The sequence below is a fragment of the Suncus etruscus genome, chromosome 5, assembly GCF_024139225.1.
Source record: "Suncus etruscus isolate mSunEtr1 chromosome 5, mSunEtr1.pri.cur, whole genome shotgun sequence".
In the NCBI taxonomy this organism is placed as follows: domain Eukaryota; kingdom Metazoa; phylum Chordata; class Mammalia; order Eulipotyphla; family Soricidae; genus Suncus; species Suncus etruscus.
Genome location: NC_064852.1, coordinates 13,637,069 through 13,664,579, shown reverse-complemented (window position 1 = coordinate 13,664,579; position 27,511 = coordinate 13,637,069). Strand labels below are relative to the sequence as shown.

General features: G+C 42.2%; 1 protein-coding gene across 3 annotated transcripts in view; it reads left to right on the top strand.

Moving 5' to 3' along the window:
* Window positions 1-27,511, top strand: part of MAPKAP1 (MAPK associated protein 1) — a 293,758-nt gene that overhangs the window by 172,313 nt on the left and 93,934 nt on the right. For all 3 annotated transcript variants that reach the window (XM_049774167.1, XM_049774165.1, XM_049774166.1), the window contains one exon: window positions 17,894-18,003. In XM_049774167.1, coding sequence (XP_049630124.1) covers window positions 17,894-18,003 — 110 coding nt within the window. The remainder of the gene's footprint in view (window positions 1-17,893; window positions 18,004-27,511) is intronic.

The following is a 27,511-nucleotide window of genomic DNA, read 5'->3' as shown; positions in this document are numbered from 1 at the left end:
TGGATTTGATAGGAGTTTTGCTTTGTAAAATGAATATCTGGTACTTGGCAAGTCTACATGTAAAATGACTGCTTCCAGAGAGGTGGAGATAATCCCCACCTTATATTTTATGCCTCTGTACTAGACTCCATGCAGACTGCTTGCAAACCATATTGGATCGCTTTCTGAATGTCATATCTGTGATTTTCATTTCTGGATGCACTGGGGCATTGTGGTGCCTTTGAAGCCATAATTATTGGTCTCTCTCTTCTACGAGGAATCCAGACTAAACGAAAACAGGCATCAAAACCCTTTCCGCTAGTGCCTTAAATTTTGTCCTTTTGTTTTTCATTTTAGTCAGATCCACTCAGTTTCCTTCCTTTCAAATGAACCTTTTGGGGAACCAGAGAGAGAGAGACCTGGTGATGCCTTGTACTAAATCAACCCTGGCTTGCTCTCTTACACCTCAGATGGTTCCTCAGGCCCTGCCAGGAGTGACCCTTGGGCTTAGAGCCAGGAGTAAGCCCAAAGCACTTTCACGTGTAGCCCAAAAGGCAAAAACTCTAAATAGATTTTTAAAACAATAATAAAGAATTCTTAAAATAAATCTTGATATATCTAAGTTGTCATCAGTTATTGGTATTGGTAGGAGTATGTCTTTACTGTTACAGTAAGTAACCAGGTCCAGTCGCACATCTGAAGTAGCATCTGAGGCCTCATTTCCAAACAGCCAAACATAGACATGATCATTGAAATTTGCTGCAGCAGCTCTAATCTTTGGCCTCATGTCCCTCACTGATGTTTCTTCACAGATCCACTATCATTGTTCACTATATATATGAGTGATGCTAAATATTTGGTATGGATCAGTGACAGTAAAACTGTTCTTTCGCCCACTGGAGTCTGCGGGACCCCTGAGTTTCAGCCATAGGTCCCAGGAACTGGGGAGACGCTGCAGCCGTTTCGAGTGCACTAGGAGCCTGTTCTGAGGCTGGGACCATCCCTCTCTCTTTTCTATCTCCTGGGAACAATAGCGATCTCTTTGGCACCCCCTGCTGTCAGTAACCCGCAAATTCACACTCCAAAGGGAACATTTTGCAAGACTTTCTCTGCTCTTCAAAACATACAGCCTTTGTCTCAGATTTTTGCTAAGTGTAGGACTATGCTTTCTATAATAGATGAGGGTTTCGTATCTTTCTATCTCTGGGCAAAAATGAAATACCTGAGTGTCTGAGGGTGAGCTTAAGGTTGGCTTTTCAAGCTTTTGTAATTGCCTGTTCTTCCCGCTGTGAGGTCATGTTTGGTATATAGAGCAAGTGATTATTTTTCTTTCTACATTGCAGAGACACTGGCCCAACCACCTTAAACTATTTAAAGTGACTTAGAAGTTATCCAGGGATTCCTCCAACATAATGCAATAGTTTTCATTTTTGTATGATCATTTCCATGTGTAGTATGTAAAAATGTATTCTTTTAGTTTAACATTGTAATTACCAATATTTTTATATCTGTTCTTCTTTACTGCAACACACATTTATTATCAACCATGGGTCTAGAAAACCATCCTCTGTGTTCACAGTGCTTTACTTTCTAAAAGGGAAACAGTCTTGAAACAGATCATTCAAATGTGATGAGCCATAAAATAGGAAAATATGCTGGGTTAGGGGAATTCTATTCCAGGATACTTAAATTGTTTCTTTGGGTTTGAATAAATGAATCTTGATCGTCTTTGTTTATATTCTTTTATTTCTGTTTAATTACTCCGTAGGATATCTTGTGAGTAGGAGTATTGGTCAGAGTAGAAACCTAGGTGGATTTGTAGATACTTGTTTTATATTGACATGCAGCCTTTGGAAAACTCGTCACTATGTAGTGCTCCCAACAGAATTTTAAGGCCATCTTCAGTTCCTAACCTCACATGGTATCAGTAGGAGCTCTTTCTTTTTACTTTAAAGAATACAGTATTTGGGCCGGAGAGATGGCATGGAGGTAAAGCATTTGCCTTGCATGCAGAAGGTCAGTGGTTTGAATCCCAGCATCTCATATGATGCCCCAAACCTGCCAGGAGCGATTTCTGAGCATAGGCCAGAAGTAACCCTTGTTATGACCCAAAAACCCAGGGAAAAAAATACAGTATTTGTATTTTTCTGTAATAGATGTCTTCTGGGGCCAGATAGATAGTATTTGTGTGTCCCCCAAATAAAAACAGGTGTTTTACATAGTTAACATATAACACCTTTACTTATGAGCAAGTGACTTAGCGGTACATAATTTTTGGCTTGGTTTGTTGTTTTTTATTTGGGGGCAAGAACTTTATCAGCTGAGATGCTGATAAAGGTGCTCTCTAGGTTTGATGCTTGGGGAGTACCTTCTACTAGTACTTAGGGAACCAGGAGGTGCTGAGAATCAAACCCAGGCCTCCTACATGCAAAACATGCATCTTCCAGCCATGAGGCAAGTGGTTTTTTTGTTTGTTTGTTTGGTTTTTTTTTTTTTTTTGGTTTTTGGGCCACACCCAATGACGCTCAGGGATTATTCCTGGCTATGCACTAAGAAATCGCTCCTGGGGGGCGGAGAGATAGCACAGAGGTAAGGCGTTTGCCTTTCATGCAGAAGGATGGCGGTTTGAATCCTGGCATCCCATATGGTCCCCTGTGCCTGCCAGGGGCGATTTCTGAGCGTAGAGCCAGGAGTAACCCCTGAGCGTTGCTGGGTGTGATCTAAAAACCAAAAAAAAAAAAAAAAAGAAATTGTTCCTGGCTTCGGGGACCATATGGGATTTGGGGAATTGAACCATGGTCTGTCATAGGTCAGCCGCCACCGCTCCAGCTCATAATTTTAGTTTTAGTCTAGACCACATCTATGCTCAGGGATCACTCATAACTGCACTCAGAAATCACTCCTGGTGAGGCCTCATGTAGCATGGTATATCAGGGATTGAACCCAGGTCTGGTGCATGTTAAGTAATCGCCTTATTGCTGTGCTATCTCCCCAACCACGGCACGCGATTGTTAACTGCATAAATATTGTGGTAGGATTATAAAAGAACAAAGTGACTTTGTGAAACTGTGTGTGTGTGTGTGTGTGTGTGTGTGTGTGTGTGTGTGTGTGTGTGTATCTGTCTGTATGTCTGTCTGTCTGCGAAACAAATTTTTAAATTAGTGATGTGTTTGATAAAATGCTGGGCAGGGCATAGGCATCCCCTCCTGGGAGAAGCATTCAAGACGACACAGTGTCTTGTGAGAGCCCCTCATTTTCAAAAATGAGTAGAGGGAATAGGGCGGCAAAATGAGAACCGCTTTACCCTGAATCTTTTGTTTTCTTAAATTGCTCTTACCCTATGTTCACCCACACTCATGCACACGTACAACACCCAGTCAATCCCCTTTCTATTTTAAAGTTCAAGAGAACTTATTTGACATGTCTGGAACATTTCTGAAAGTACAGGTAAAGTAAAATCTTTCTTTGTGAGCGTGTAAAAAAGCAACTGTTCGTAACTTTTATTTTCTTTGCTCAGTTGTCTGAGGATGTGATGTGGAGTACTGATCAGTTTCTCTCTGTGTTTTCTTTTTTCAGCAGCTTCCCTTGTGCTTCTCTAGTCTTGATTCAAAATTTAAAAAGCCTCTTCGTTGAAGGCAGGAAAGATAAATGTCAGAAAGCTCCAGAGATATGTTCTATGTTTCCAAGTTCCAAGTTTCAGAGAGGGTTATCAGAGTCTTAACGGGCTGAATACTGCTTTGCATGTGTGTGTCCCATGTTCAATCCTTAGCACCACATGGTCCCATGAACACAGAACCGAGAGTAGTCCCTGAAGATCATCAGGTGTAGCGCCAAACAAACAAAAGATCTTCATTAAAAACCTAAAGTTTCAGAGAGGGCAACCTCAGCAAACTAAGTTTAAAAATAAAAGCATCTTCTATTCATCCCCTCACCCCCCTTTCCTGCTTCCTATTTTTCCCAGTTGCTGAACTGAATTGGGAAGAATAGTAGGGAGTGAATTATTCTTTTCTAAGTAACGACCAACTAAGTATGTGTTACATTACTTAATATAAAGATAGTTCTGTTTTATGAAGTTTAGAAAAATGAAGACTAAGAGTGGAAAGTGTTTCTCTCAGGCTGTTTTCTGCCATGCCTGGCCCTCCGTAGGATGTTAGAGAAGGGGTTGAACAGGCGGAGCAAGTGTTGGCATCAGCAAAGAGATTTCTGGAGCCAGTCTGGGTGTTAGTCCTGCCCTCCATCTTCCTATTGAGTGTATCCTGAATAGGTCACTTAACTCTGCCATGGCACAAGTAAATGAAGCTAATGATGACGCTTGCTTTAGACAGCCATTGTGTTAATTAGTCAAGTACCTAGAACATGGTCTTATATAATAATTATCTTAGTGTTTGCTGCATGGATGGGCATTAATAATTTAAAAAACTCTTTTAGGTCAAGAACTAAATCATTTATACTCCATGACACAAGCATGACTCCACTACATAGTAATAGTTCCAGAACTTTTTTTTTTTTTTTGGTTCTTGGGTCACAACCGACAGCGCTCAGAGGTTACTCCTGGCTCTGAGCTCAGAAATCACTCCTGGCAGGCTCAGGGAATCATATGGGATGCTGGGATTTGAACCACCGTCCTTCTGCATGCAAGGCAAACACCTTACCTCCATGCCATCTCTCCAGCTCCAGAAGTTTTCTGTTTTTTGTTTTGTTTTGTTTTGATTTTTGGTTTTTGGGCCACACCCAGCGGTGCTCAGGGGTTACTCCTTGCTATCTGCTCAGAAATAGCTCCTGTCAGGCACCGGGCACCACCTGGGATACCGGGACTCAAACCAGCCACCTTAGGTCCTGGATCAGCTGCTTGCAAGGCAAACGCCGCTGTGCTATCTCTCCGGCCCCAGAACTATTTCTGAAGTAGGTATTTGCCTCTGAGCCCAGTGTTTAGATTTAGGCTTCCTTGGATTAAATGCCAACTTCACTAGTCACTAACAGCCATAATCTCAATTTCTTCATAGTAGTAGCTTCCTCCAAAGTTATTTGGAACAAGGATTTTGTTTTGTTTTGTTTTTGCCTTTTGGACCGCATCTGGTTGCATTCAGGGGTTACTCCTGGCTTTGCATTCAGAAAATGCAATGTTCACTCCTGGAAGGTTTGGGGAATCACTCGAGCTCCAGGGACAACAGTTTTCTTATTTGTTTTTTGTTTGTTTGTTTTGGTTTTGGTTTTGAGTCACACCCAGCGGTGCTTAGGAGTTACTCCTGGCTCTGCACTCAGAAATTGCTCCTGGGAGGCTTAGGGGGACCATATGAGATTTCAGGGTTCGAACCTGGGTCTGTCCTAGGTCTATCGCACGCATGCAAGGCAAATGCCCTATTGCTGTGCTCTCGCTCCAGCCCTGGCAGCAATTTTCTTAAACATAAGTATTATACAGATCTCTTTTGAGGGAAAATTGATATTCCTAAAGTATCAAATAATATTGCTTAAATATGCACAAATACTAAATTCTAGCTATAAATTCCATAGGTTCATGCAACCTAAACAAAGTTATAAATCAAATGTAAGTAAAACACAAATTAACATCAGTAGTGCAGCAAGTGATGCTTTGTTGAGATTAAACTACTGATGTTGTATTTATTGAGCTTTAGATAATTTACCATTTAACTGAGTCTTTTGATATGAAACATCAGGTCACTATGTTTTTATTTGTCCTTTTTAAGCATTGGATATAAGAGCCAGAGAGATAGTATGATGGAAAGTGAGCTTTTCTTGCACGAAGCCTACCTACTTTTAATCTCTGGCTTCACATATGGCCTCTAAGCACTGCCAGGAGTGATCCCAGAGCATAGAGCCAGGAGTAAGTCCTGAACAGAGCCATGTGTGACACCCCATTCCTGCCCCAAAAAAGTCAAATATTTTTTTAACTTTCAGTCTGTCATCTTTGTTTTTGACCAAAATAAATAAATTGCAGTTCTGTTAGGGTGACCAGTTTATGCCAGTTTAACAGGCACTTCTCTTGTTTTAAAATGGAAAGTCGTAGCTACCAAGAGCACCTCTCCATTGGTGTGAGTGATGGGTACCTACGTTTAGTGTGATTTGGACATGCTTCAAAGGCCATCAGAGATATACCATAGAGAGCCTGATGCCCACTTTGCCTGCATGTCTTTCAGCTTAACAGTTTGAGCACAAAGCTTTTCCGTGTTGATATAATAACTCAACTCCTGGACCATACAGAGCCCCAAATCTCACCAGCTTATCCCATAAGTTTGCAAAGTTTTTCTAAAGGCCCATGTAGAGAGAAATCTCTCAAACCATGTAGTTTTGGTAGCTCTGTTTTGCTCAAAGAGCAGGAAAGTAGGGGCCAGAGAGATAGCATGGAGGTAAGGCATTTGCTTTGCATGCAGGAGGATGGTGGTTCAAATCCCAGCATCCCATATGGTCCCCCGAGCTTGCCAGGAGCGATTTCTGAGCGTAGAGCCATGAGTAACCCCTGAGAGCTGCCTGATGTGAACCAAAAATCAAAAAAAAAAAAAAAAAAAGAGCAGGAAAGTAGTCTTAGAAAACATGTAAATAAATGGACATGGTCCAGACTTCAACACTTTTTGTTTTTCAGCTGTCCTAGTAAGTAAATTTCTTCCCCCTAGATCTCCTCCTTGTAGTGTCTCAAGGTGAAGGATGGAGAACATGTAAGACTGGGATAGACTCCATCTATAGCTAAGTTGCTGCTTTTGTCAGTCCAGTCACTGTGCCCTTCCATGCATTGTAGTGGCATATGCATCATTCTTGTTTGTTTGTTTGGTTGTTTGGTTGGTTGGTTTTTGGGCCATACCCGGTGGTGCTCAGGGGTTACTCCTGGCTACGCGCTCAGAAATTGCTCCTGGCATGGGGGACCATATGAGATGCCAAGGGATGGGACTGGTCTGTCCTAGGTCAACTGTGTGCAAGACAATTGCCCTACTGCTGCTGTGCCACTGCTCTGACCCTGGCGTATGCATCATTCTATATGGTGACTTACTGAAGTAATTGTCGGCTCTAGATATATCCATACACATGTAATTTCATTTCACTATATAGTTAAGTGTTAACTATTTATGTTATATATTTGATACATACTTTGACATGTGTGTATCTATATAAGTATGTATGTTTATGTACTTAAATGATTTGCACTGAACTCGATGGAACATTTTTTGTTTGTTTTTTTGTTTTTGGGTCACACCCAACAGCGCTCAGGAGTTCCTCCTGGCTCTACACTCAGAAATCGCTCCAGACAGGCGGGGGGGGGGGGGTGCCTATATGGGATGCTGGGATTCAAACCACCATCCTGTATGTAAGGCAAATGCCCTACCTCCATGCTATCTCTCCAGCCCCTTGATGGAACTTTTTTTTTTTTTTGGTTTTTGGTTTTTGGGCCACATCTGGTGGTGCTCAGGGTTACTCTTAGCTATCTGTTCAGAAATAGCTCCTGGTAGGCACGGGGGACCGTATGGGGCATCGGGATTCGAACCAACCACCTTGGGTCCTGGGTCAGCTGCTTGCAAGGCAAACACCACTGTGCTATCTCTCCAGCCCCATTGATGGAACATTTTTAAATTCTGAAGTAATGCTTATGAATTCATTTAATGGCCTTAGATTTACCTTGAACCTTAGGCAGAAAATTGCCTCTATGAAGAAATTAACTTAGATCTTATGTTTCATACTTAAAATATTTTTTGCAGATATTTATCAATCTAAATAAATTACACTAAAATGCATAGGGGGCTTAAGCTTCCTTTAACTCACTATTCATTATATAATGAATAAAAGCCCAATATGGAGAAATAAAACCTTTTCCATACAATTTTTGTACTTTTATGTTCCATCATGCAAAGATAGTGACATTATATAATTATGTATATTTGAAAAGAAAGCTAGTTCATTTAAATGAATCTTTGTTTAAAAGCGTTCTGTGTAAAGAATAGATAGGACTTGGAAGCCTTTTGATATTCTTACTAAATCAGTCTGTAATAGCCTTGTCTTCCAGGATCCTGAGACCCCAAGATGAAAACAGAGTTATTTGGGGAAGGAGAATTAATTATTCTCATGTATTGCAAATTAGTGGCCTGATGATGAAAATGGCATCTTTTATTGAATCACAAATGGATTTTAAAGATATCCGTTGTCCTTGATTGATTTTAGACAGAGCAAACGTGTATATACACAGAAATCCCTAACTTGTTATTTGTTACTTTCTAGCAATTCTGAACCTGCGCATTGACATTATTTGAACATGAGGAAGGAGAAATAGGAGGCAGGGAGGTATGGAAACTTCAGGTGACTTCCAAAAAGCTAGATAAGGAGGGGGGGGGGGGGGTCTTACTGGTTTCCTCTATCTAAATCAGTATTCCTTGACACTGTTGACCTAGTCAAGGCCTCCTGTGCCTTTAGAAATGGAAGGATGGGGCCAGAGAGATAGCATGGAGGTAAGGCGTTTGCCTTTCATGCAGGAGGTCATCGGTTCGAATCCCGGCACCCCATATGGTCCTCTGTGCCTGCCAGGAGCAATTTCTGAGCCTGGAGCCAGAAATAACCCCTGAGCACTGCCGGGTGTGACCCAAAAACCACAAAAAAAAAAAAAAAAAAAAAGAAATGGAAGGATAAGGGAGAATGAGATCTTAGGGTAGACAGGAGAGAAATCTGCATTATCCATCCACCTTCCCCCCCCAGCACCTGCCCCTATCCCCACCCCAGAACAGGGTAAGTGAATCAGAATTTGTGAAACTGAATTACCTTTTAAAAACAGCCTCCCCATGAGCTAGAGAGGGTACAGAGGTTAAGATGCACATATCTTCATGCGGCTGATACTTGTTCCACCGCAGCACCACATATGGACCCTTGATCAGTCCAGTTCAGGCTGGAGACCTCTAGGTCTCACAGGGGTAGCCGGGATAATCCTTGCATCCCTGGGCCCAGGCAACCCCACATCTTCAGGCCTTTGTTTTGAACTGTTAGCCCATTTGGCTGAAAATTGCAGAGGACCCCCCCCCCCACTTAGTCCCCACAAAAATGACAGTGACAATAGCAACTATGATAGTATCATTGTTGGGTGTGTTAGCATAAATGTTTTGTGTTGTGATCCTACCCCATAGGAAGAAAAGTCAAAATATTAAAAAGAACAATTTCCCTAGATCACAACTTAGTAAGGTCAATGAAACTATCCTCCTAGATCTGTTTCATTTTTGAATGCTGACTACAGTGGGTGGATAAGGGAAGGGAACCTTCTGACTGGGGCCAGTATGAGTACGAAGTAGTTAGGATTTTGTTGTCTGGGTAGGGGTAGATTATCCAGAAACTGTGACCTCAGTCATTGGGGCCCAGAGGGCTTCCAGAGAGGATTGTGGTTGCTTTTGGCTCTACATAAAGGCAAGTTAGGTGCTTTTTCAGGGGGGCAATCCTAGATTCATTTCTCTTTCCTGTCTGTGGGCTTTACAAAGAATAGCAGGCATTTAAAATGGGGCACTGGAGAGAACTTCAGAAAGTCAGTATGTACAGAGCGTGCTGTGCCTAGGGGAGGTTTGAGTTATACCCCTGGCACTGCCTGACCTCCTTGGCACTGCTTGGAGCAGTGACCCAGCACTGACCTGGAAGTAGCCCTGAGCACCACTGGTTTGTGACCTGCAAACAAAACAAAAACTCCAAAAAGCGAAGCATGAACATTCTTGCTAAGATCTCTGAATTACAACCCAGTGGCCACACATCTACAAAAAGATGTTACTACTTTGAAGCTTTTCCTACTCTTAAGTGATATCTAGTTTGGAGAAGATAGGAAAGACATGCCAGAAGGAAGTGAGCATTGTTGCACCTTCATCCAGCTGCTCCTCCTAGCCATGGTCTCATTTATTCTTTCACAACAATTCACATTTGTACGGTGTAAGCTGAGGCTCAGAAACACTTACCCAACTTAATATGGCTTGGTCGAAGAGCTAAAATAGGGTAAAATAAATAGGCCTGTGTTCTTTGTAGCCAGGCCTAGCAATATGGGTATAAATTATTCTCGCTATTTATTGTTTGTGCAAGTCACAGAGGGCCAACTGTGTGTTGTTTCTTGTCGTTCTGTTGTATTAGCAAACATTTTCATTGTCCAGATTGTCACTGGGTATAGAAATGTAGCATATGCAGCCTATTTAATTTTGTATTTGTAAATCTGACTTGATTTCCTTTTTGGCAACAACTACCATCTCGAGAAGAGTTTTCTTTTAGTCTGTTTAAAAACGACAAAAATACTGAGCACATAATAAAGATGGAAAGCATTAATTACAAACTTGTAAGAATCGAAAGGTCAGAAAAACTACATCTGTATATCTTGCTCTAGTCTATCTGCTGAGCGTGTGCCAGGATACACGTTATTCCTGCAATAAAAGTACATGTGAGATAGCCATCAACTTACTGGTGTGTCCAGAAATTATACCATCTTAATTGCTTTCGTTGTTACGTATCTTTAAAGTTTAAGGCTTAGCTTTCCGAATGATGTGGTTTATTTTATGATTCACCCGCTTTGGCCATGTTTGGTTCCTAGGTCTCATTTTGATTTCCTCTCTTTTCCCCTCAGCTTATGTTGGAGTCTGTCAGCTGCTGCTATGTACATGTCAGGCTAGTGACTTGTAATGTTTATTAATACAATGTCAGTCTCGCTGTTGAAAAAACTGTGATGTTTCTCAGAAGGTTGCGATAGAACGAAGCATTTGATTCCCACATCCTGTCTACAGCGCATGGTGAATACATTCTCAGATGTTATGCAGTTCACTGACCTGACAGTTATGGAACCCCGCCTGGGACCCCATTTCAGCAGGACATATTTGAACAGAAACAGTTTGCAAAACTTTACACACTTAAACTCCTGCCAAGGCAAACTGTTAGCCACTTGAGTTTGTTATAAATACCCAGTGGCAGTGGTTGGAAGTAGCCCACGGTGTGTTTTATATTCTGAACTGAATGTGAATGTCTTTGCGGTTATATAGAGTAGTAAATAATTGAGTTTGATTAGGGAGAGGGACCTCATTATCCCCCACCTGTGCCCAGCTGGAAGGGGAGGGTCGAAATGAAGCCATTAGCTGTCTCTCTTACTGGCATCTCAAAGAGCTCAAATACATCTGTGTCTTATTTTCTTTTCTGGCACAATCAGTCGAGCAAGCTAAGCAGGCATGACCGGATTTGGCAAGTCCCAAGGACTCTGGCAAAGATACACAAGGAGAAGGCGGAGGGCAGTCATTTTGGCTTCTCACTGCCCATTAGTCTAGCGAGTTATGTTTTTGGAAAATGTCTGTTTTGAAAAAAAAAAAAAAGTTCTGTGTCCAATGTCAGACATTGCGTACTCACACAAAATACTTTGATCTTTAAAAAAAATTGTCAGTGCAAGAGGAAACAAAATGTGGCGTTCACACTATGTAAACTTTATGGATGAAGTCATGCCCAAAAGACTTGCTTTGAAGCAGGCATGCTGCAGTTGCTAGAAAACGTCGTCCCCTTGCTCATTGAGTCATTTCTACCTTGAAGTGCTCAAGCATGAACATGCATGGAATTGGGGCCCCAGCAGATTGGGAACTAGGAGTGTGTCTACATTACCATTATAAACTGGTCAGGATGAGAGAATCCAGTCCTATTCTGGCAGCCTTTTTCGACTTGGACTGAGATTGGGACTCATGAAGCCTTGGCATCCTTCACTTGCTTTTGAAAAGGGATTTTGCAGGTCAGATGGTGCTCACTCCCGTATCTCCCAAGCAGTGTTCTGTGGGACCAGGTGCCGGTTCTGGCAATACTTGACCCAGTACTGCTCAAGCCCAGCCGTGCTGAAGGCCACTAGGGCTACTCCAGTGGTACTCAGGGGACTGTTCCAGTCTGGGCATGGAATTAAGGGCCTCCTCGTGCCAGGCATGTGTTCCAGCCCTTTGAATTAGCTCTTTGGCCCTCCCATGGATAATTCTTAAGAGTTGGGACATTCATAATCAAACTGAATTTGTTAAAGAGGAAGCTGAACCTTCATCATAGGTTGTTCAGTGGTTCCAGTCTCTGGGAGATATCTCTCTGGAAGTTTCTTCCTCCCAAGTCCCTGAGACTCTAGAGAAATTAAAAACTGGCTCTGAACTTTTACTGACCTGGATTCAAGTCCTGGCCCCACTGCTTAGTAGTTGTACAATTCTTCACACTACCCTAATCTTGCTACACCTCAGTTTCCTTTCTCTAACTTGGACAGTAACATTACTTATCTTTTCTTTAATGATTAGTAAAGAGCTCAATAGAGAGTAACTCTTGTCACCATCTCATCAGTCTGTCTTTGTCCACAGGAAGAAGCCCATAGCTGTTGTGACATATGAACTGTTGCTTATGACATGTTTTCTCTTGACAGGTGGAATTATTTAGCCTTAGACCTGGTGTTATCCTCATTCTGTAGTTGGAAGTTAGATTGTCATTTGCTCAAGAAAGGCAGAGTGGAATCTCCAAACCTCCTTCTGGGGCTATGTTTTAAGATTTCTCCAGTAAGAAACACCCCAGAACCCAGGTGTATTTGTACCTGGGCAAAGTCCCCAGTGTTTTGGCAGAATGACTATAATTGCTTATTTCCTTCTTTGTCTCTCATCTAGACTGATATTTGGACTAGGGACCATATTGTTGATCTCTGAGTTCAGAGTAGGACCATTAGTCATTAAAAGGCCTCAGGACTTGGTTTCTGTGACATGGATCTGCTAACAGTACTTTAGGATTGAGTGAGCCAGTACAATGTTAATACTTAACATACAGTAATATTTGCATACAGCATTCAGTACCCAGTGTTGCCACCATATTGTTGTAGTTATTGGGTGAAAGTTATCTTATGTAGTTTGGGTTAGAAAGCTCTTAAGTACTTAAGAGTACTTCATTTAATCTTACATAATCAGGTGAGCCAGAGGTACCCCCCATTATATGACCTACCAACCCCATTTCAGGGGGAAAAATTATTCAGGGCTATCCTGGAAATCGACTCTGATTAGGAAACAAATAGAAACCACCCCCCCAAAAAAGTTTTTTAAGTATTTAAAAGCAAAATAAAAGGAAGCTCTTAAGTGTCATTTTATTTATCTTCTACCATCCCCACCCAAAGTCAGAGAGGAAAGCTGAGATGGAGCAGACATCCTCAGCTTTACAGTCCCAGAAAGGAGTACCTTAAGAAATGGGGCCCAGGGCCAGAGAGATAGCATGGAGGTAAGGCGTTTCCAGAAGGTTGGAGGTTTGAATCCCGGCATCCCATCTGAGCTTTCTGAGAGATTTCTGAGCACAGAGCCAGGGGTAACCCCTGAGCGCTGCTGGGTGTGACCCAAAAAACAAACAACAACAACAACAACAAAAGAAATGGTGCCCAGTCTACTTGCCTTTGAGCTTCCAAGGGCTGCTGCCTGAAACAGAGATTGATTGCAGGGCCCGGAGAGATAGCACAGCGGTGTTTGCCTTGCAAGCAGCCGATTCAGGACCAAAGGTGGTTGGTTCGAATCCCGGTGTCCCATATGGTCCCCCGTGCCTGCCAGGAGCTATTTCTGAGCAGACAGCCAGGAGTAGCCCCTGAGCACCGCCAGCTGTGGCCCAAAACCCAAAAAAAAAAAAGAAGAGATTGATTGCAGGCAGTGTCCCCCAAATGTTATCACTGTATCCAGCAAGTAGCACGTTTTATTGGGCCCGTAATAGCAATAACATACAGTGATGGGTTCTATTCCCCAAAGTAGGTATCTCTGACCTGGAGGGCTGAGGGGCTGATAAGGTAAAGGTATAGCAAGTATTGTTTGTAAACGTTTACCGATTGCAGCCTTAGTCCCAGGTACTTGGCATTCATTGTCTGTTTTATCCTTCTGACAGTTCTGTAGGGAAATGGTCCACTCACTTCCGCAAGCACATATCTGAGGTTTCCGTGTGTTAGAGCAGCATTTAGGTAAACTGTGGAATGTGGAACCAACTTTTGGCCAATTGGTATTGACCTCTCAGCCCAGGCTGCAGACCCTTCTAGTATGTTCCTTAATGGGGCTTCTGGATCTAGCATTGTCCTCTACAGAGAACCAATGCTTTCTGGGCCTTTATCCCTACCCTTTCTGCCCCTCTGTCACCTCCAATTTAATACTTAGTGGAGAAAATGCTCATTATGTTAGATTAAAGTTGGTATAAAATCTTCACTGTGGTAGCTGAGTGGCTTTGCATCAGGACAGAGCTGAATTCCTCGAGTGAGTAATCTCTTTTTAGCACACCCGTACGTTTCTCAGTGGTTATGAGGCTTGACAGGACCTAACTTGGAATTGACTGAAGGACTCCTGGCAGTGTTTAGTCAGCTCCCCAAAGTGACACTTCATCCCAGACCGAGCAGAGACACACACGCACACACACACAGCAGGGAGAGCGGGGAAGGGCAGCTGCTCTGCTCCATACCCTGAGAGGCCCCTGCACTGGCATAGAACAATCGTCCATAAACAGAGCAGGAAGAGGGGCAGTTCCTGCCACCTACCTGCACACCCAAGGGCTAGACACTCAGAGACTGGTAGGCAATACTGGGTAGAGCAGGAGCAGTTCCATCCCTTCCTGCTGCCTGCACCTCCCCCCCTAAGATACACCATCTCCCAGGATCGGACCCAAGAACTGCCTGAAAAGATTCACTTAAATAGACATTTTTAGGAAGTTAATTTAAAAAAAATCCTGTATATAAAGAAATAAGGCCTAAAACTCAGCAGGTCTTACAGTCAAGCTAAAAATTGTGGTAACAGGTCTCCGTATCCTGTTAGTGGGAGAATAACTTACCAGTTGCACCTAGATGGGTGTTGGGACCCATGTGTCTGTGCTGTCCTCTTGGGTTTCAAAAATATCTTAGTCCTGGGGGTACCGCAGCCATGCAGTCACGAGCCCAAGTTGGCCTTCAAGTGGAGGGCGAGGCTGACCTGTGGAGGCTGCCTTGGGTCTGGGTGAGCATGCAACTTGCAGGCCACCGCCCTCTTCTCTTAATGGGCACGTTTTTACCGAAATGGAGCCCCAGAGGAAGATAGCGCACCCCCGTGAAGGCACATTCCTAGCGCTGAGCATGCCCCTTCCCATCACTGTTGTTTTCATTTTCCTCTCATGAACCTTGCTCCCCTGGCTTCAGCTCGGAGGCTGTAAAGGAAGATGGAGAGCCGAGTTACCTCAGAATGATCACTATCGTTAACATTCACGGGTGGTTCACTTATCATTCCTGACTGCACAGACATGGCAGCCGCTCGGAAGCGTCCGCAGGTGTAGCACGGTGATACATATTACATTGTGCCACAATGGATTTATGTATTCTGTAACAAAAGAAAAGTGTAATGAAAAAATACAGAAGGTAATCCTTTATTCCTCCACCACACAATTTATCAGTAATGCCCATGGATGATAAGTGCCAGGGATTTCCTCTGCTTGCTTTAACCTTGTCACCCAGGCACATTTTGGTAAAATGACAGAAAAATACAGGCTAGGGATTTTCCTCTGTCCAAAACAACAACAACAAAAAATACCCCACCTTTTAATTTATGGAAGTTAGTCTAAACGCAAGACTTCCTTCTGAGCTTTCAGTGTGCCTTTGCTGAAAAAGATGGTGTGGCTTAAAATTATATAATTGGCAGCAGACCAGGAGGGAATGCAAGCGATTTATAAGCAGCCTCAAATCTGAAAGAGTTCAAGGTAGAACCCAGGATGGCAGTTGGAGAGATGTAGGCCAGGGCTAGGGTTTGAGTCCCACGAACGTGTGTTCCCTTACAGGCCTTATTCGTCCCTTGCCCAACATATTGTCACAGATGGAGCACGCTGACTTCCGAGGAGAAAGCAAGTCTGAACGCAGATGATTGGCATTTGTTCCAAACACACACTGGCCGAGCGCCAGAGCAAATACCCCCAAGTTTATAAATGCACTAGGCACTTTACATTTCAGTTCTCTTGCCAAAGTATCACTTACTGCACCGCTCCCTAAATATAGTTTTTTAAAAAGAGCTATTTCTTATTTTGCTTTGATCAGTAAAATAAACTTTTAAAGATTGTTCTGGGATGCAGTCCAGCTTCTGAGGTAAAGAATGGCCAGGACTCAGGCATGATTCAGTAACAGAGTGTTCAGTAAAATTAGCTTGACAGTTCTCAGGCCTGCTGTTCAATAGCAAGGACTTGACCAAGTTAAAATGGATGATTGCACTGGCCAGGCCAGCATAAGCTTTTGCTTCTTAACAAATGGAATGTCAAGGATTAAACAGCACACTGTATGGAGAGGTGGGGAGTGGCGATGTCTTTGTATTAAGGACGCAAATTGGGTCCTTGGTTTTGAGATCCATCCCAAACCTCCATGGAAAGCTAGCTGCCCAATTGGTCCAGCCTAGACTTAGACCTCTCCTAGCCTGTCCGACCATTCATAGCTTTTCCCAGAGCTTAGCTTGGGGTTTGGCTTTTCTTTCTGGTTTCTTTGTCAGGATGAAGTTCTGCCATGGTTTTTGGCAGCATTCGTTTTTGAAATTCTTGAGGCGAAGTGGGAATGCAACCAAACTCCTTGTGGCAATTCCCGTGTCCCATAGTTGGAAACTTAGGTTCCATTTGTTATATAAGCTGCTTGAAATTGGCCATTTTGTTCCAATGCCCAAGCATAGTGAGTGGTATTTGTGATACTTGCTATTGCAATTAACAGTGTTAGTAAAGTTATACCTCACCCAGCGTTAGGCTTCTGTTTTTAGGGTATTTTTTCTTGACTACTTTTTTCCTATCTATATAAACCTATTCCTCTTTGCCATAAGTTTGGTTGGCTTTGCAAGAGGTGTTATGCTACATTTCTTGTCTTGTAATTCTTTATTCTCACCATTATGTTCTTTGAGGCAACCCTAACAGTGCTTAGGAGACCTCACTGTAGACCTGCAGGTTCCAAGCTAACCCAGGCCACCCTAGCAGTACTTGAGGGCCCCAGAACTACACCCAACAGGCTCAGGAACCATGTGGTGTCGGGGACTAAGCCTTGGTTGACTTCATGTGAGACATTTAGTAGCCAATTAAGAAGAACCTTTTCTTTCTTTCTTTTTTTTTTGTTTTTTGGGCCACACCCGCTGGTGCTCAGGGGTTTCTCCTGGCTGTCTGCTCAGAAATAGCTCCTGGCAGATACAGGGGACCATATGGGACACTGGGATTCTAACCAACCACCTTTGGTCCTGGATCGGCTACTTGCAAGGCAAACACCGCTGTGCTATCTCTCCAGCCCGAAGACCCTTTTCTTAATAACTACTCTGACATCTATGGTTAATGATGAGTGAGGAAAGTAGAATGCCTGTCTTGAATACAGGTGGGGGTGGGGGTAGAGTTTGGGGACATTGGTGATGGGAATGTTGCACTGGTGATGGTTGGTGTTCTTTTTATGACTGAAACCCAACTACAATCATGTTTGTAATTAGGGTGCCTAAATAAAGATAATAGTTTTCAGGGGGAAAAAGAAGAGGAAGCTTCTCCCAAATCTCAAATGCTCTGGGTTTTCTTGTCATCAGCCCAGCACCCACCACCACCACCACCACCATCACTCTATTTTTCCTCCAGGATTTGAGGAGCTTCAATAGGACTGTCATCTACCTGCAGTGACATCTCCTGACACAAATGTCTCGTTCATCTTCCTATAGGATCTGGTTGGGAAACCAACCCTAGGAACTAATGCCCCACACAACAGTAAGGTTCAATCTGGGATAACTAAGAAACACCTTTGCTAAGTCTTATCCCTCTTTAACTTGGACTGTTATTGCCAGAGTGCTCCTTCCCCCTCCTCTTAATTAAAAGTAGTTTTATTTAACCTCTTTTAAGTACTTGGCATTTCTATATACTTGCCAAAGCTTTCTTAAACACAGAAAAAAAAAACCCGCAGTAACGCCCCTCTGGTTGAATATTGATCATGATTTAATGTTTGTCTTTTATACAGAAATGCTGCTCATGGATTCTCCCTTATTCAGGTGGACAACACAAAGGTCACTATGAAAGAAATCTTGCTAAAGGCAGTGAAGCGAAGAAAAGGATCCCAGAAAATTTCAGGTGGGACATTTAAATTTATCCTAGAGACAGATTTAATTCTTATTTAAGAGAGAGAGAGAGTATGTGTGTGATAACTGGATAAATTATTTCTTATTTTATTGCTATATGTCTGGTTAGTAGCAGGTCTAGAGCAAAAAAAAAAGTGATTTTAAGCGGCCCCTGGGCCCAAGGAAGAGAGTAGGTCAGTGACATATGTGAGAAGAATTAGTTCATATCAGTTATGAAAGCTCTATCATTAATAATTTGTGATAGATTAAGACATAGTTACTCAAGCCAACTATTAGTTGGTGTAAAGCTGTCTTGAAAATCAGATTAATCCTTAATATAAAACACTACTTTTTATTTCAAATTTTTACATGATCTTTCATGTGAAAATTTTTAGTTGGTAGTATTTGGTGTATGAAATGAAAGAGAAAAATGCCATCTTTACCAAAGAAGACCAACTTAAAAATTTATTATAAAAGATGAGTCACTGATTTTTTATATATACCTATTACTCTCTTAATTCCTCACTACCCAACTTTATGTGGAAAATAAGCCTTTGATAATAACTATGGCATTTAAAGGATGTGAGGAAAAATACTGTCAGCATTGGGAAATACTGTTTTTAAAAATAGCTCAAAGATTTGTAAGACCACATTAATATAAATCACCCTATGGGCCTTGTCATAGAGCTTTATAAACAAATGAAACTTATGAAACACCTTTGGTTTCATCTTTCGTAAGAAAAAAAAAGCCTGGCTTAGGTGGAAGAAAGTAGTTTTGTGTTCTTTTTAAGGGGAGGCATATAATCTGTTCCAGATTTAATTAGCTATCTTCAGATGAAAGCTGAAGTTTTAATAAAAGTTAGAAGAGATAACACAGTGAAGGACACGGATGAGCTGTCTCAAGGCCATATTCCAGGGGAACGATAAGAGCTATAAAAAATGGCAGAGGAGAGCAATTGAATGGAGCAATGAAAATCTGATTCTCATAAAAAAGAGAGAGAGAGAGATGCTGGTAGGGCGGTTGTAGATGAGACCTGCTAGCGTCTGCAAGCAATTTGGATGCTTGCCAGGAGTCATTGTTCACCCTCGGCTGTGGCGGCTCCGTCCAGATGTGCCAACTGCACGTTTCGGCTTTTGCCAGCTGACTGCGCCGTTTGATAACCAGCTCTCTGGATGCCCATCACTGGCCGCAGAGATAGAATTAAATGATGATGATCTTCCCACAAGTTGGGAGAGGAAACAATGCATATAAATCTTGATTTCATCTCAGCATGAGAAGTCTTTATCCATCATCACTCATAATGAACAAGTCGTTAGCTGGGATGAATAGTGTTCTGGTTTTTCCAAACACCTCTTTTGTTCAGTTTTTGGGCGACTTTTATCCATTGCATGGGGGTCAAACCTCTTTGCATTTAGGGATGATTGAAGAGGTATAGCCTCCCTTCCCAGGGGAAAGTAGGTATTCGGGGGTTCTATGTGCCAATCCAATAGCTTTTAAATAGCCTTGAGTATTGAAAGTTATTGAATCAGTATTTATTTTCCTTTAGGATATTGGGGGGGGGGAGGTGTGGGGTTTCTTCTCTTTTATTGTCTCTAAATTTTTTAGCATCATACTGTATTTTGTAACAAAGTGCTTGTATTCTAAAATTACATTGTTTTGAATTGTCCAAAAGCAAGTAGAACTATTTTATTCTTCTTAATAGAAATTCTGCTGTCACAGGTTCTCTAGACCATGAAACCTTTATGAACTTACCTGGTTATAGCTGAACCAGTGTCAGTCCCTCTGTCCAATTACATTCCTATTTATCTGAGTCCATCTCCAGCAACCACACTGATCTCTCACACCTTTGTGTACATAGCCCTGAATTTCCATCAATGTTTGCCAGATCCATGACAAAGAGGTAGAACTCGTTATCTAAAGGAAGTAGTGATCTGCATTATTTATTCCTTTTCATGCAAGAGAAGCCCATTGAGATAGATGTATTTACATAAATTACTGTCCACTTTCTTAATCCAAAAAGCTTTTTAAAAGAAGACGCTCTTTCCATTGCTTTATTAGCCTGGCCTCATAAAATAAAAGGATCTTCAGTTTGGCAAAGATGTTTATTTAAGATCAGCATGGTAAAGGCCAAGTGTATCTTGTGGTTTTGAACTTTTTGTATGCTGGACTAGACTTGTTTGGGAGAGTGATTAATGAAAAGAGGGAAATCTTGTCATAGACAGAAACCTAAGTACTTTTTTACTACCGAAAAAATAAAAGGTCTGTTAATGCTCACAGCTATCTATGAAATACTTTTAAGTTCCCTACTATGACACTTGAATTTAGTCATGAACTTGATGGCAGTAGATGCCAGTTTAGAGACACTAGCCCTGTTCTTTATAAGTCTCTGCCTGCTGTGCTCCATTTCCAGGACAGAATTACAGTGCTCAGCCCTCTTTCCAAACAGCTTTCTCCTGATTGAGTACAGAACAACACTTGTCTCTCTGCTACACTTACTTAACCTAAGTGAAGAGAAGAAATAGCACTTGCGATTAAGCCAGTGCCATGTGGAGCCAGCTTCTTACAGTGTTTGTTTAGTCAAGGTTAGTTGTACAGATAGTTGAGAGATGCAGCGATGGGCTGACAGTGAACTTCTGCTGCTTGCCCACAGACCTTTCACTTCTCTCACCTTGTTATCCAGAATATACATTACCATTGCTAAGAACAATATATTGTTAATAATAATGAGACTGAGGATTTAAGCTATTTTACTACTAAACCAAGGCATGGCCTTAATGATTGCCCCAGTGTTTAAAAACTCTAACCTTCTCTCTTGGGAAGGCTTTCACTTTCCAAGTTTTATTTGTATAAAATCAGAAGGTGTTTGAGCAGAAAAATTCTTCTTTGTTTTGGTAACTCAGCATTATCAAGAGAAACCCTCAGGGCCTTAAAATATTTTTGGCTTTGTATGGATAGAATATTATCATAGACACTTGAAATTGATCTAAAATTTTGACTCACATTATTTATAATTATTTCATCAAGTCATAACTATTTATGAACACGGCAGGGTTTTTTTCTATCAATATTCATGTACTGAACCAGAGTAATCTTTTCACAGTATGTTCCAGTCAGTTCTCTGCTAGGGCCCATTTTTTTAAAGCCCATTTTTAAATGTCTCTTTCTAAGTTTCTCTCTGGCTTTTCATTTTATTACTGACCTACTTGACATTTGAAATCTACCTGCATTGGCAAAAAGTCCCTACTGTTTAAGAAAATTGCAAATGGAGAATCCAATTTTAGAAGAATTAGCTGAAACCTCTTTAACTAATTTTAACAGTTGAGTAGGTGTGTTTTTGGCATAATGAAGATTCGGTCCCTTGATTTAGTCAGTAAAGTATATGAACATGGGAGTTAGTGAATAAAGGCCTTAATTCTTCAGGCTCCTTTCACCAGATACATCCTTAAAAATCAGTGAACTTGTGAGCTTGTTAATGTTTTGCTGTTAGTGTTACTGGAGCCTGAGTGATAGCACAGCAGTAGGGCATTTGCCTTGCATGCGGCCAGCACCGGAAGAACCCTGATTCGCTTCCTGGCATCCCATGTGTTCCCCAATCCTGCCAGGAGTGATTTCTGAGGCAGAGCCAGGAGTAACCCTTGAGTGCCACTGAGTGTGACCCAGAAAACCAAAATCCAAACAAACAAAAACACTATTTTATTACCTACCAACCTTTCCTGCCTCCCAAAAGAAAATGTTGGTTTTGAAGAGACACTGTGGAAAAATGGAGACAGAGCCAATTGTAATTTTGTTTTGTTTTGTTTTGTTTTGTTTTTTGGTTTTTGGGCCACACCCGGCAGTGCTCAGGGGTTACTCCTGACTGTCTGCTCAGAAATAGCTCCTGGCAGGCACGGGGGACCATATGGGACACTGGGATTCGAACCCACCACCTTTAGTCCTGGATCGGCTGCTTTCAAGGCAAATGCCGTTATGCTATCTCTCCGGGCCTGAGCCCATTGTAATTTTAACATCGACAGAATTATATGGATCTCCTGAGCTACAAAGGAAAAAAAAAGCTTATAAGTATATTTACCAAACAAAATATTTACTCATTTATTTATTTATTCACAATTTATTTATTGTGAAGCAGTGATATTTTTCTTGCTTTTGATTTTAGGATCATACCTGTCAGTGCTCAGGGCTTATACCTGGCTCTACACTCAAGGATCATTCCTAGTAGGTCTCAGGGAACCATATGGGTGCTGGGGATTGAACCCAGTTCAGCTGTTGCTAGGCAAATGCCCTGCCCACTGTCCACTCTCTCTGGCCCCTCTTTCGTATTTTTGAAAGATTGAATCAGGGGCTCGAGAGATAGCATGGAGGTAGCGCATTTGCCTTACATGCAGAAGGACAGTGGTTCGAATCCCAGCATCCCATATGGTTCCCCGAGCCTGCCAGGAGCGATTTCTGAGCATAGAGCCAGGAGGAACCCTTGAGCACTGCCAGGTGTGACCCCCCCCCCCAAAAAAAAAAAAGATTGAATCACAAGTATTTGACTTTTTCTTACCCTTCCAATTCTTGCCTTTTTATATGAAAGATAAAGTTTATTAGTCTGAAGGAAGATCCCTTTCAGTGAGTTTTTAGAGTACTGTTAGTAAGACTCATAACATTTATGTCTATATTTTCCTTACAAAATTTCACCTTAAATTTTAAAGAAAAGTGTTAAGCTTTGAGAAGCAAACTCGCTCCACGCCACCTTATTGTTGGCCAGAAGACCCCTGGAATGTCCAGAGAACTGTGCTTCTAAAATATTCCCCAAACTATCTCTGGGAACAGAGAAAGAAAGCACATACTTCTGACCACGGGATAGGCTTATGCTCTGAGGACAGCTAATAATGATGACATCATTGGATTCTTAAGCCATTTCTTTAAAAACCCATGTCAACTGTCAGTATTGATCCCTGCTGTATCTGTAGCTGGGTAGCCTTCAGTGTGCTGCCATATGATTACATGCCTGGTGGTGGGTAGAAGGAGACAGGATGAAGCAGATCCATGGGTCCGGACAGAGGACTCATTGTTCAGAGGAGTAGCACAGAGGTAACCAGAGAAAGAAAGAAGATGCAGGACATGCCTGCCAGGGATAGGCAGGGAAGTCCCCTATGAAAAAATGACCTTTAGATTGTGACCTTAACATTTAAAGGTCAAGGAATTAGGGAGGAAGGTACTCCCACTCAAAGTAGTGGCTGCTAAAGTCTCACTACATTTATTCATATTATGAACGTTTCCTATTACTTAGCTGTTAATTTTCTTACATACATGCACACACACCACTCCCCAAAAATTGAAGTAAAATTGACCTTTGAATTCTTTCCTTTGCGAATGCCTAGTGTCTTAACTGTACCATAGTCCTATCCATTTTGTCGGCAGAAGGTATCCTGTATCTCTTCAGTCTTCTCCACTCATTGAAGGGGCCCAGCTCACCATGACTTCACGTGAACTGTTGAGCTAGCACTCCAGCTGGTTTTCCTGCCTCTGTCCTTGACCCTCTTCAGCCTATTAACCACAGAGCAAAACCAGAAATGACAAAGCCAAACAATGGCTTCCAACCTCTACTCCAAGGATCTACTCGTCTGCAGAAACTCCCTTTTTAGTCTTTTGTAAAAGTTATTGCCACTTAATGGGTGACAGATGTCAACTACCCATTTCCAGATGTAAAATGGTTAAAAGTCACTGTTTTATAATATAAATACGATCAACTGATCTCCACTTTCTAGTTCACTTGGAATGAATTCCAAGCTTCTAACTACTGTGAAATATATGCTAAGGCCCAAAGAAGGAACGAGGCGTAGAGCATGAGCCCATAGGAAGAAAGCAAGCGCTGGAAATCATGTGACACTAGTGGTTGCAGGACAAGCAAGAGGTGGCAAAGAAGCTGCCCACAAACCCACAGCTCTGAGGCTGGAACTAGTATGCACATGCATAATGGGCTAGTGGCCTGTGTCTGTCTCTGCCTTTATTTCTTTTTTTTTTTTTTTTTTTTTGGTTTTTGGTTTTTGGGCCACACCCGGTGGCGCTCAGGGGTTACTCCTGGCTATGCGCTCAGAAGTCGCTCCTGGCTTGGGGGACCATATGGGACACCGGGGGATCGAACCGCGGTCTGTCCTAGGCTAGCGCAGGCAAGGCAGACACCTTACCTCTAGCGCCACTGCCCGGACCCTTGATGTTATTTCTTGGGCCATACCTAGTGACACTCAGAAATTGTTCCTGGCAGGCTCGGGGGGGGGGGCCATATGAGATGCCAGGGATTGAACCCAGGTTCATCTCAGGTCGACCACGTGCAAGGCAAACAACCTACCATTGTGCTATTGCTCTGGCCTTACCTCTGCCTTTATACCCCCAGCCTCTCACACCCAATACCCTGTTCCCAAGATCCAAATCAATTCATTAGTTACTAAAAATGTCCTCAGGGGATTCTGAGTCAGGGGAGAAGGCATTCTCCTAGAACTACTCCAGCTGGACAGAGGTCCGGACACTGTTTTGTTTAGCCTACACAACTACCCTCAAAGGACCTGCTGGTGTATCAGTTTCACAGAGTAAACTTTAAGGTGTTTAAAAGTGGTGGACACCAAGAAAGTTGGGGGCAAGGCTAAATATGGGGAGCATCTCAGAATTAAGGAATTAGGGCAACTATTTAAGAACCTGACAATTCTCTGAACCTCCTTTTCATCAGCTCTAAGAAAAGTTGAAGTTACCCAAATTTGTTCAGTAAATAATTGGCAGAATCTAAATGGGAACCCAGGCTTTTTTGACCTCAAAGCCTGTACTCTTTTTTTTTTTTTTTTATTGTACCATGTTGGTTATTAGAACCCTAATGGGAGAACAAATTTAAAATTCTGTAAACAGAAATGTTCATTGATTCTAAGATCTAAATGCACTAGGGAAGTGCAGCATTTAAAGGAACCCTGTGGTGAATCTGGATATAAAGCCAGGAATTCTTTTTGTAATTGCACCGTTTGTCTGTATTGGTGTCAGTTTTAATGTTTTATGTCTAGCTTTCTTAAAGCAACACACACCTGTCCTGAGCTGTCCTGTGGAAGAGAGCAGGAGGTAGGGACTTAAGCGGTCCCCTAACCTGAAATGCTCCCTGCCTGCTAAAGTAAGTTCAAGAATCCACTAGCCGTAGGGTTGAACCATGTCCTTTTTTATGTCAAAACAGAAACATCGAGGAAGCTAGCTTTGTTCTCTGAAAGGACTGAACCACAAACAGATCTGTGGCCAGTCTCCTTAGGCTGTAGCGGGTAATTCCTTTAAAGAAATAAAGGAAGCAAAGGGTAAATAGGGCTGTTTAAATGTTCTTTATCAAAAAGACAGTAATTTCTGCCATGAAAGAGAATAATCATGCTGTTGCCTCTCATGCATGGGAACTGGATAAGAAATAAAGACCTGCTACTCTATATCTGGTGACCCAGTGGGAAAATGATAGAGTAAATTAGAACTGCTAAAATGTTTAAATCTATAACTCAGAGGTGCCCCAGGCTAGAAGCTCCAGGTTAAATATTCCTCTCTGCCTCCCCTCTGCCTCTTTATCTTGTTGTTTCATCTCACCTGAGCCTCCCTCTGTCGGGACTGCTCTGAGGCTTCTGATGGATCTTTTTGAGTATAGAGCAGAGCACATTAAAGATGGCATTGCAGTCAACTATTTTATCCAGAAAGCCTGGGAATTCGGAGAATTTATGTCAAGCAAAAATCTTTTGGAGCCACTTTAGAGACCCAATTATTTAAGAAGGGTGTTATGAGCTCTTGCAACCGTCACATCAGAAAAACTTGAAATATATCATTTGCCAAATCTACATTTGACCAGCATTTACCCTTCCTGCTGGTCACTAATCTTTCAGAAGTTCCTTATCCATCACAAAATCTATTTGTTCACTCCATCTGGAGAAAAAGGAAGAGAAAAGACCCAGCCCCCAGAGAAGCTATGTAGTGGTTATGGAGGTACATCTTATGGAGTCGAGGGGCTTTTCTTGCTCGGGACTAATTCCAGAGCATCACTATTGAATAATACTTCTTCAAAGGGGAGAAAAGAGACATTAAATGAACACATTGATTGAAACTTGATCCTAATTCTGAAAATATTGAAGCGAGGGCAGGAGGTAATTCGTCTGTGATCACTGCTTAACTTTTTGAGTATTTAAGTGTCACAGGTAAGAGTACATAGTGATTTATCAAGGACCCTGCATGAAAGGGTCCCATATGCTTAAAACTTCTGTGTAGAATAGGGCCAGAGTGATGATGATACAGCAGGTAGAGTGTTTGCTTGCATGTGGCTAATCCAGGTTTGATCCCTGGCACCATATGTGCCTCCTGCCCTCAGTTCCTCTCAGGAATAATCCGTGAGTTCAGACCCAGGAATAAACCCTGAACACCACCAGGTATGGCCCTAAAGCAAACCAAAACATTTTGTGTGGCCCAAAGAAACAGTCATCTTCCAGTGCTGCCTCATCTGCCCAGATACTATTGATGTCAGATGGGAAACAGTGAGAAGGGACTGAGAAGTGACATTGAAATCTGGGAGCTCCAAGTAGAAGTAAACCCTAAAGTCGCCGGAGCAGCACAGTTGCTGAGTACCTAAAACTCCAAGGTGAGATAGGGACGGAGAATGGATGTTCTGAACCGAGTGATTTTTTTTTTTTATTAAAGAAAGGGCTATTGAAGATTAATTCATAACTTTGCCAGATGTCTAAGGGAGAACATTCCAGGCGGAGATTGTTGTTGTGGTGGTATTTTTTTGTTTGTTTGTTTTTCTTGGTTAGGATGGAGGGAAGACACCCAAATGCTACTTAGGATGCCTGGGCTCGGGCTCCTTCCTGGTGACTGTTGGCCAGTGTGAGGACCAACAGTACTGCTCAGGCCCTGCAGAGCTGGGGAACAGCCAGGCTACCCCGACCCTGTTCACTGGGTTTAGGACTACACCCAGTGGCACTTAGGACCTCCTAAGTGTGTGCCTAGTGATGCTTAGGGAACCCTGTGGTGCTAGGGATAAGCCTAGCTGGGATTAGTCACATGCCTTAGCCTCTGTACTATCTCTCAGGCCCCCAGCAAAGATATTTTGACATGTAGTCACAAAACATAAGTGTCCCAAATTACTATAATAGGATAAAGTCAGAGTGTAAGTCTGACATATTATTGTCATATATAGTATATATCAGGATACAGTATGCAAAAACAAGATTTGGATTAGATCTGATCTAATCAGCCTTGAAAAAGTGTATTGAAAAAGAGGGTGGGGTGTGGGTACAGAGTAGATAAGGGGCTTTTCTTGCATGAGGCTCAACCCAGTTCCTTGGCATCCCATATGGTTCATGAGTATGACAGGTGTGATCTCTGAGTGTAGAGCTAGGAGTGAACCTTGAAACCTACTGAATATGACCCAAAATTAAAAAAAAAAACAACACCAGATTGGGGTTGGTCTGGAGGACCTGTAAGAATGAGTGGGGTGGAGCACAAGAGCAATGCCCTTTCCCCATAAAACCTTATTCTAAAA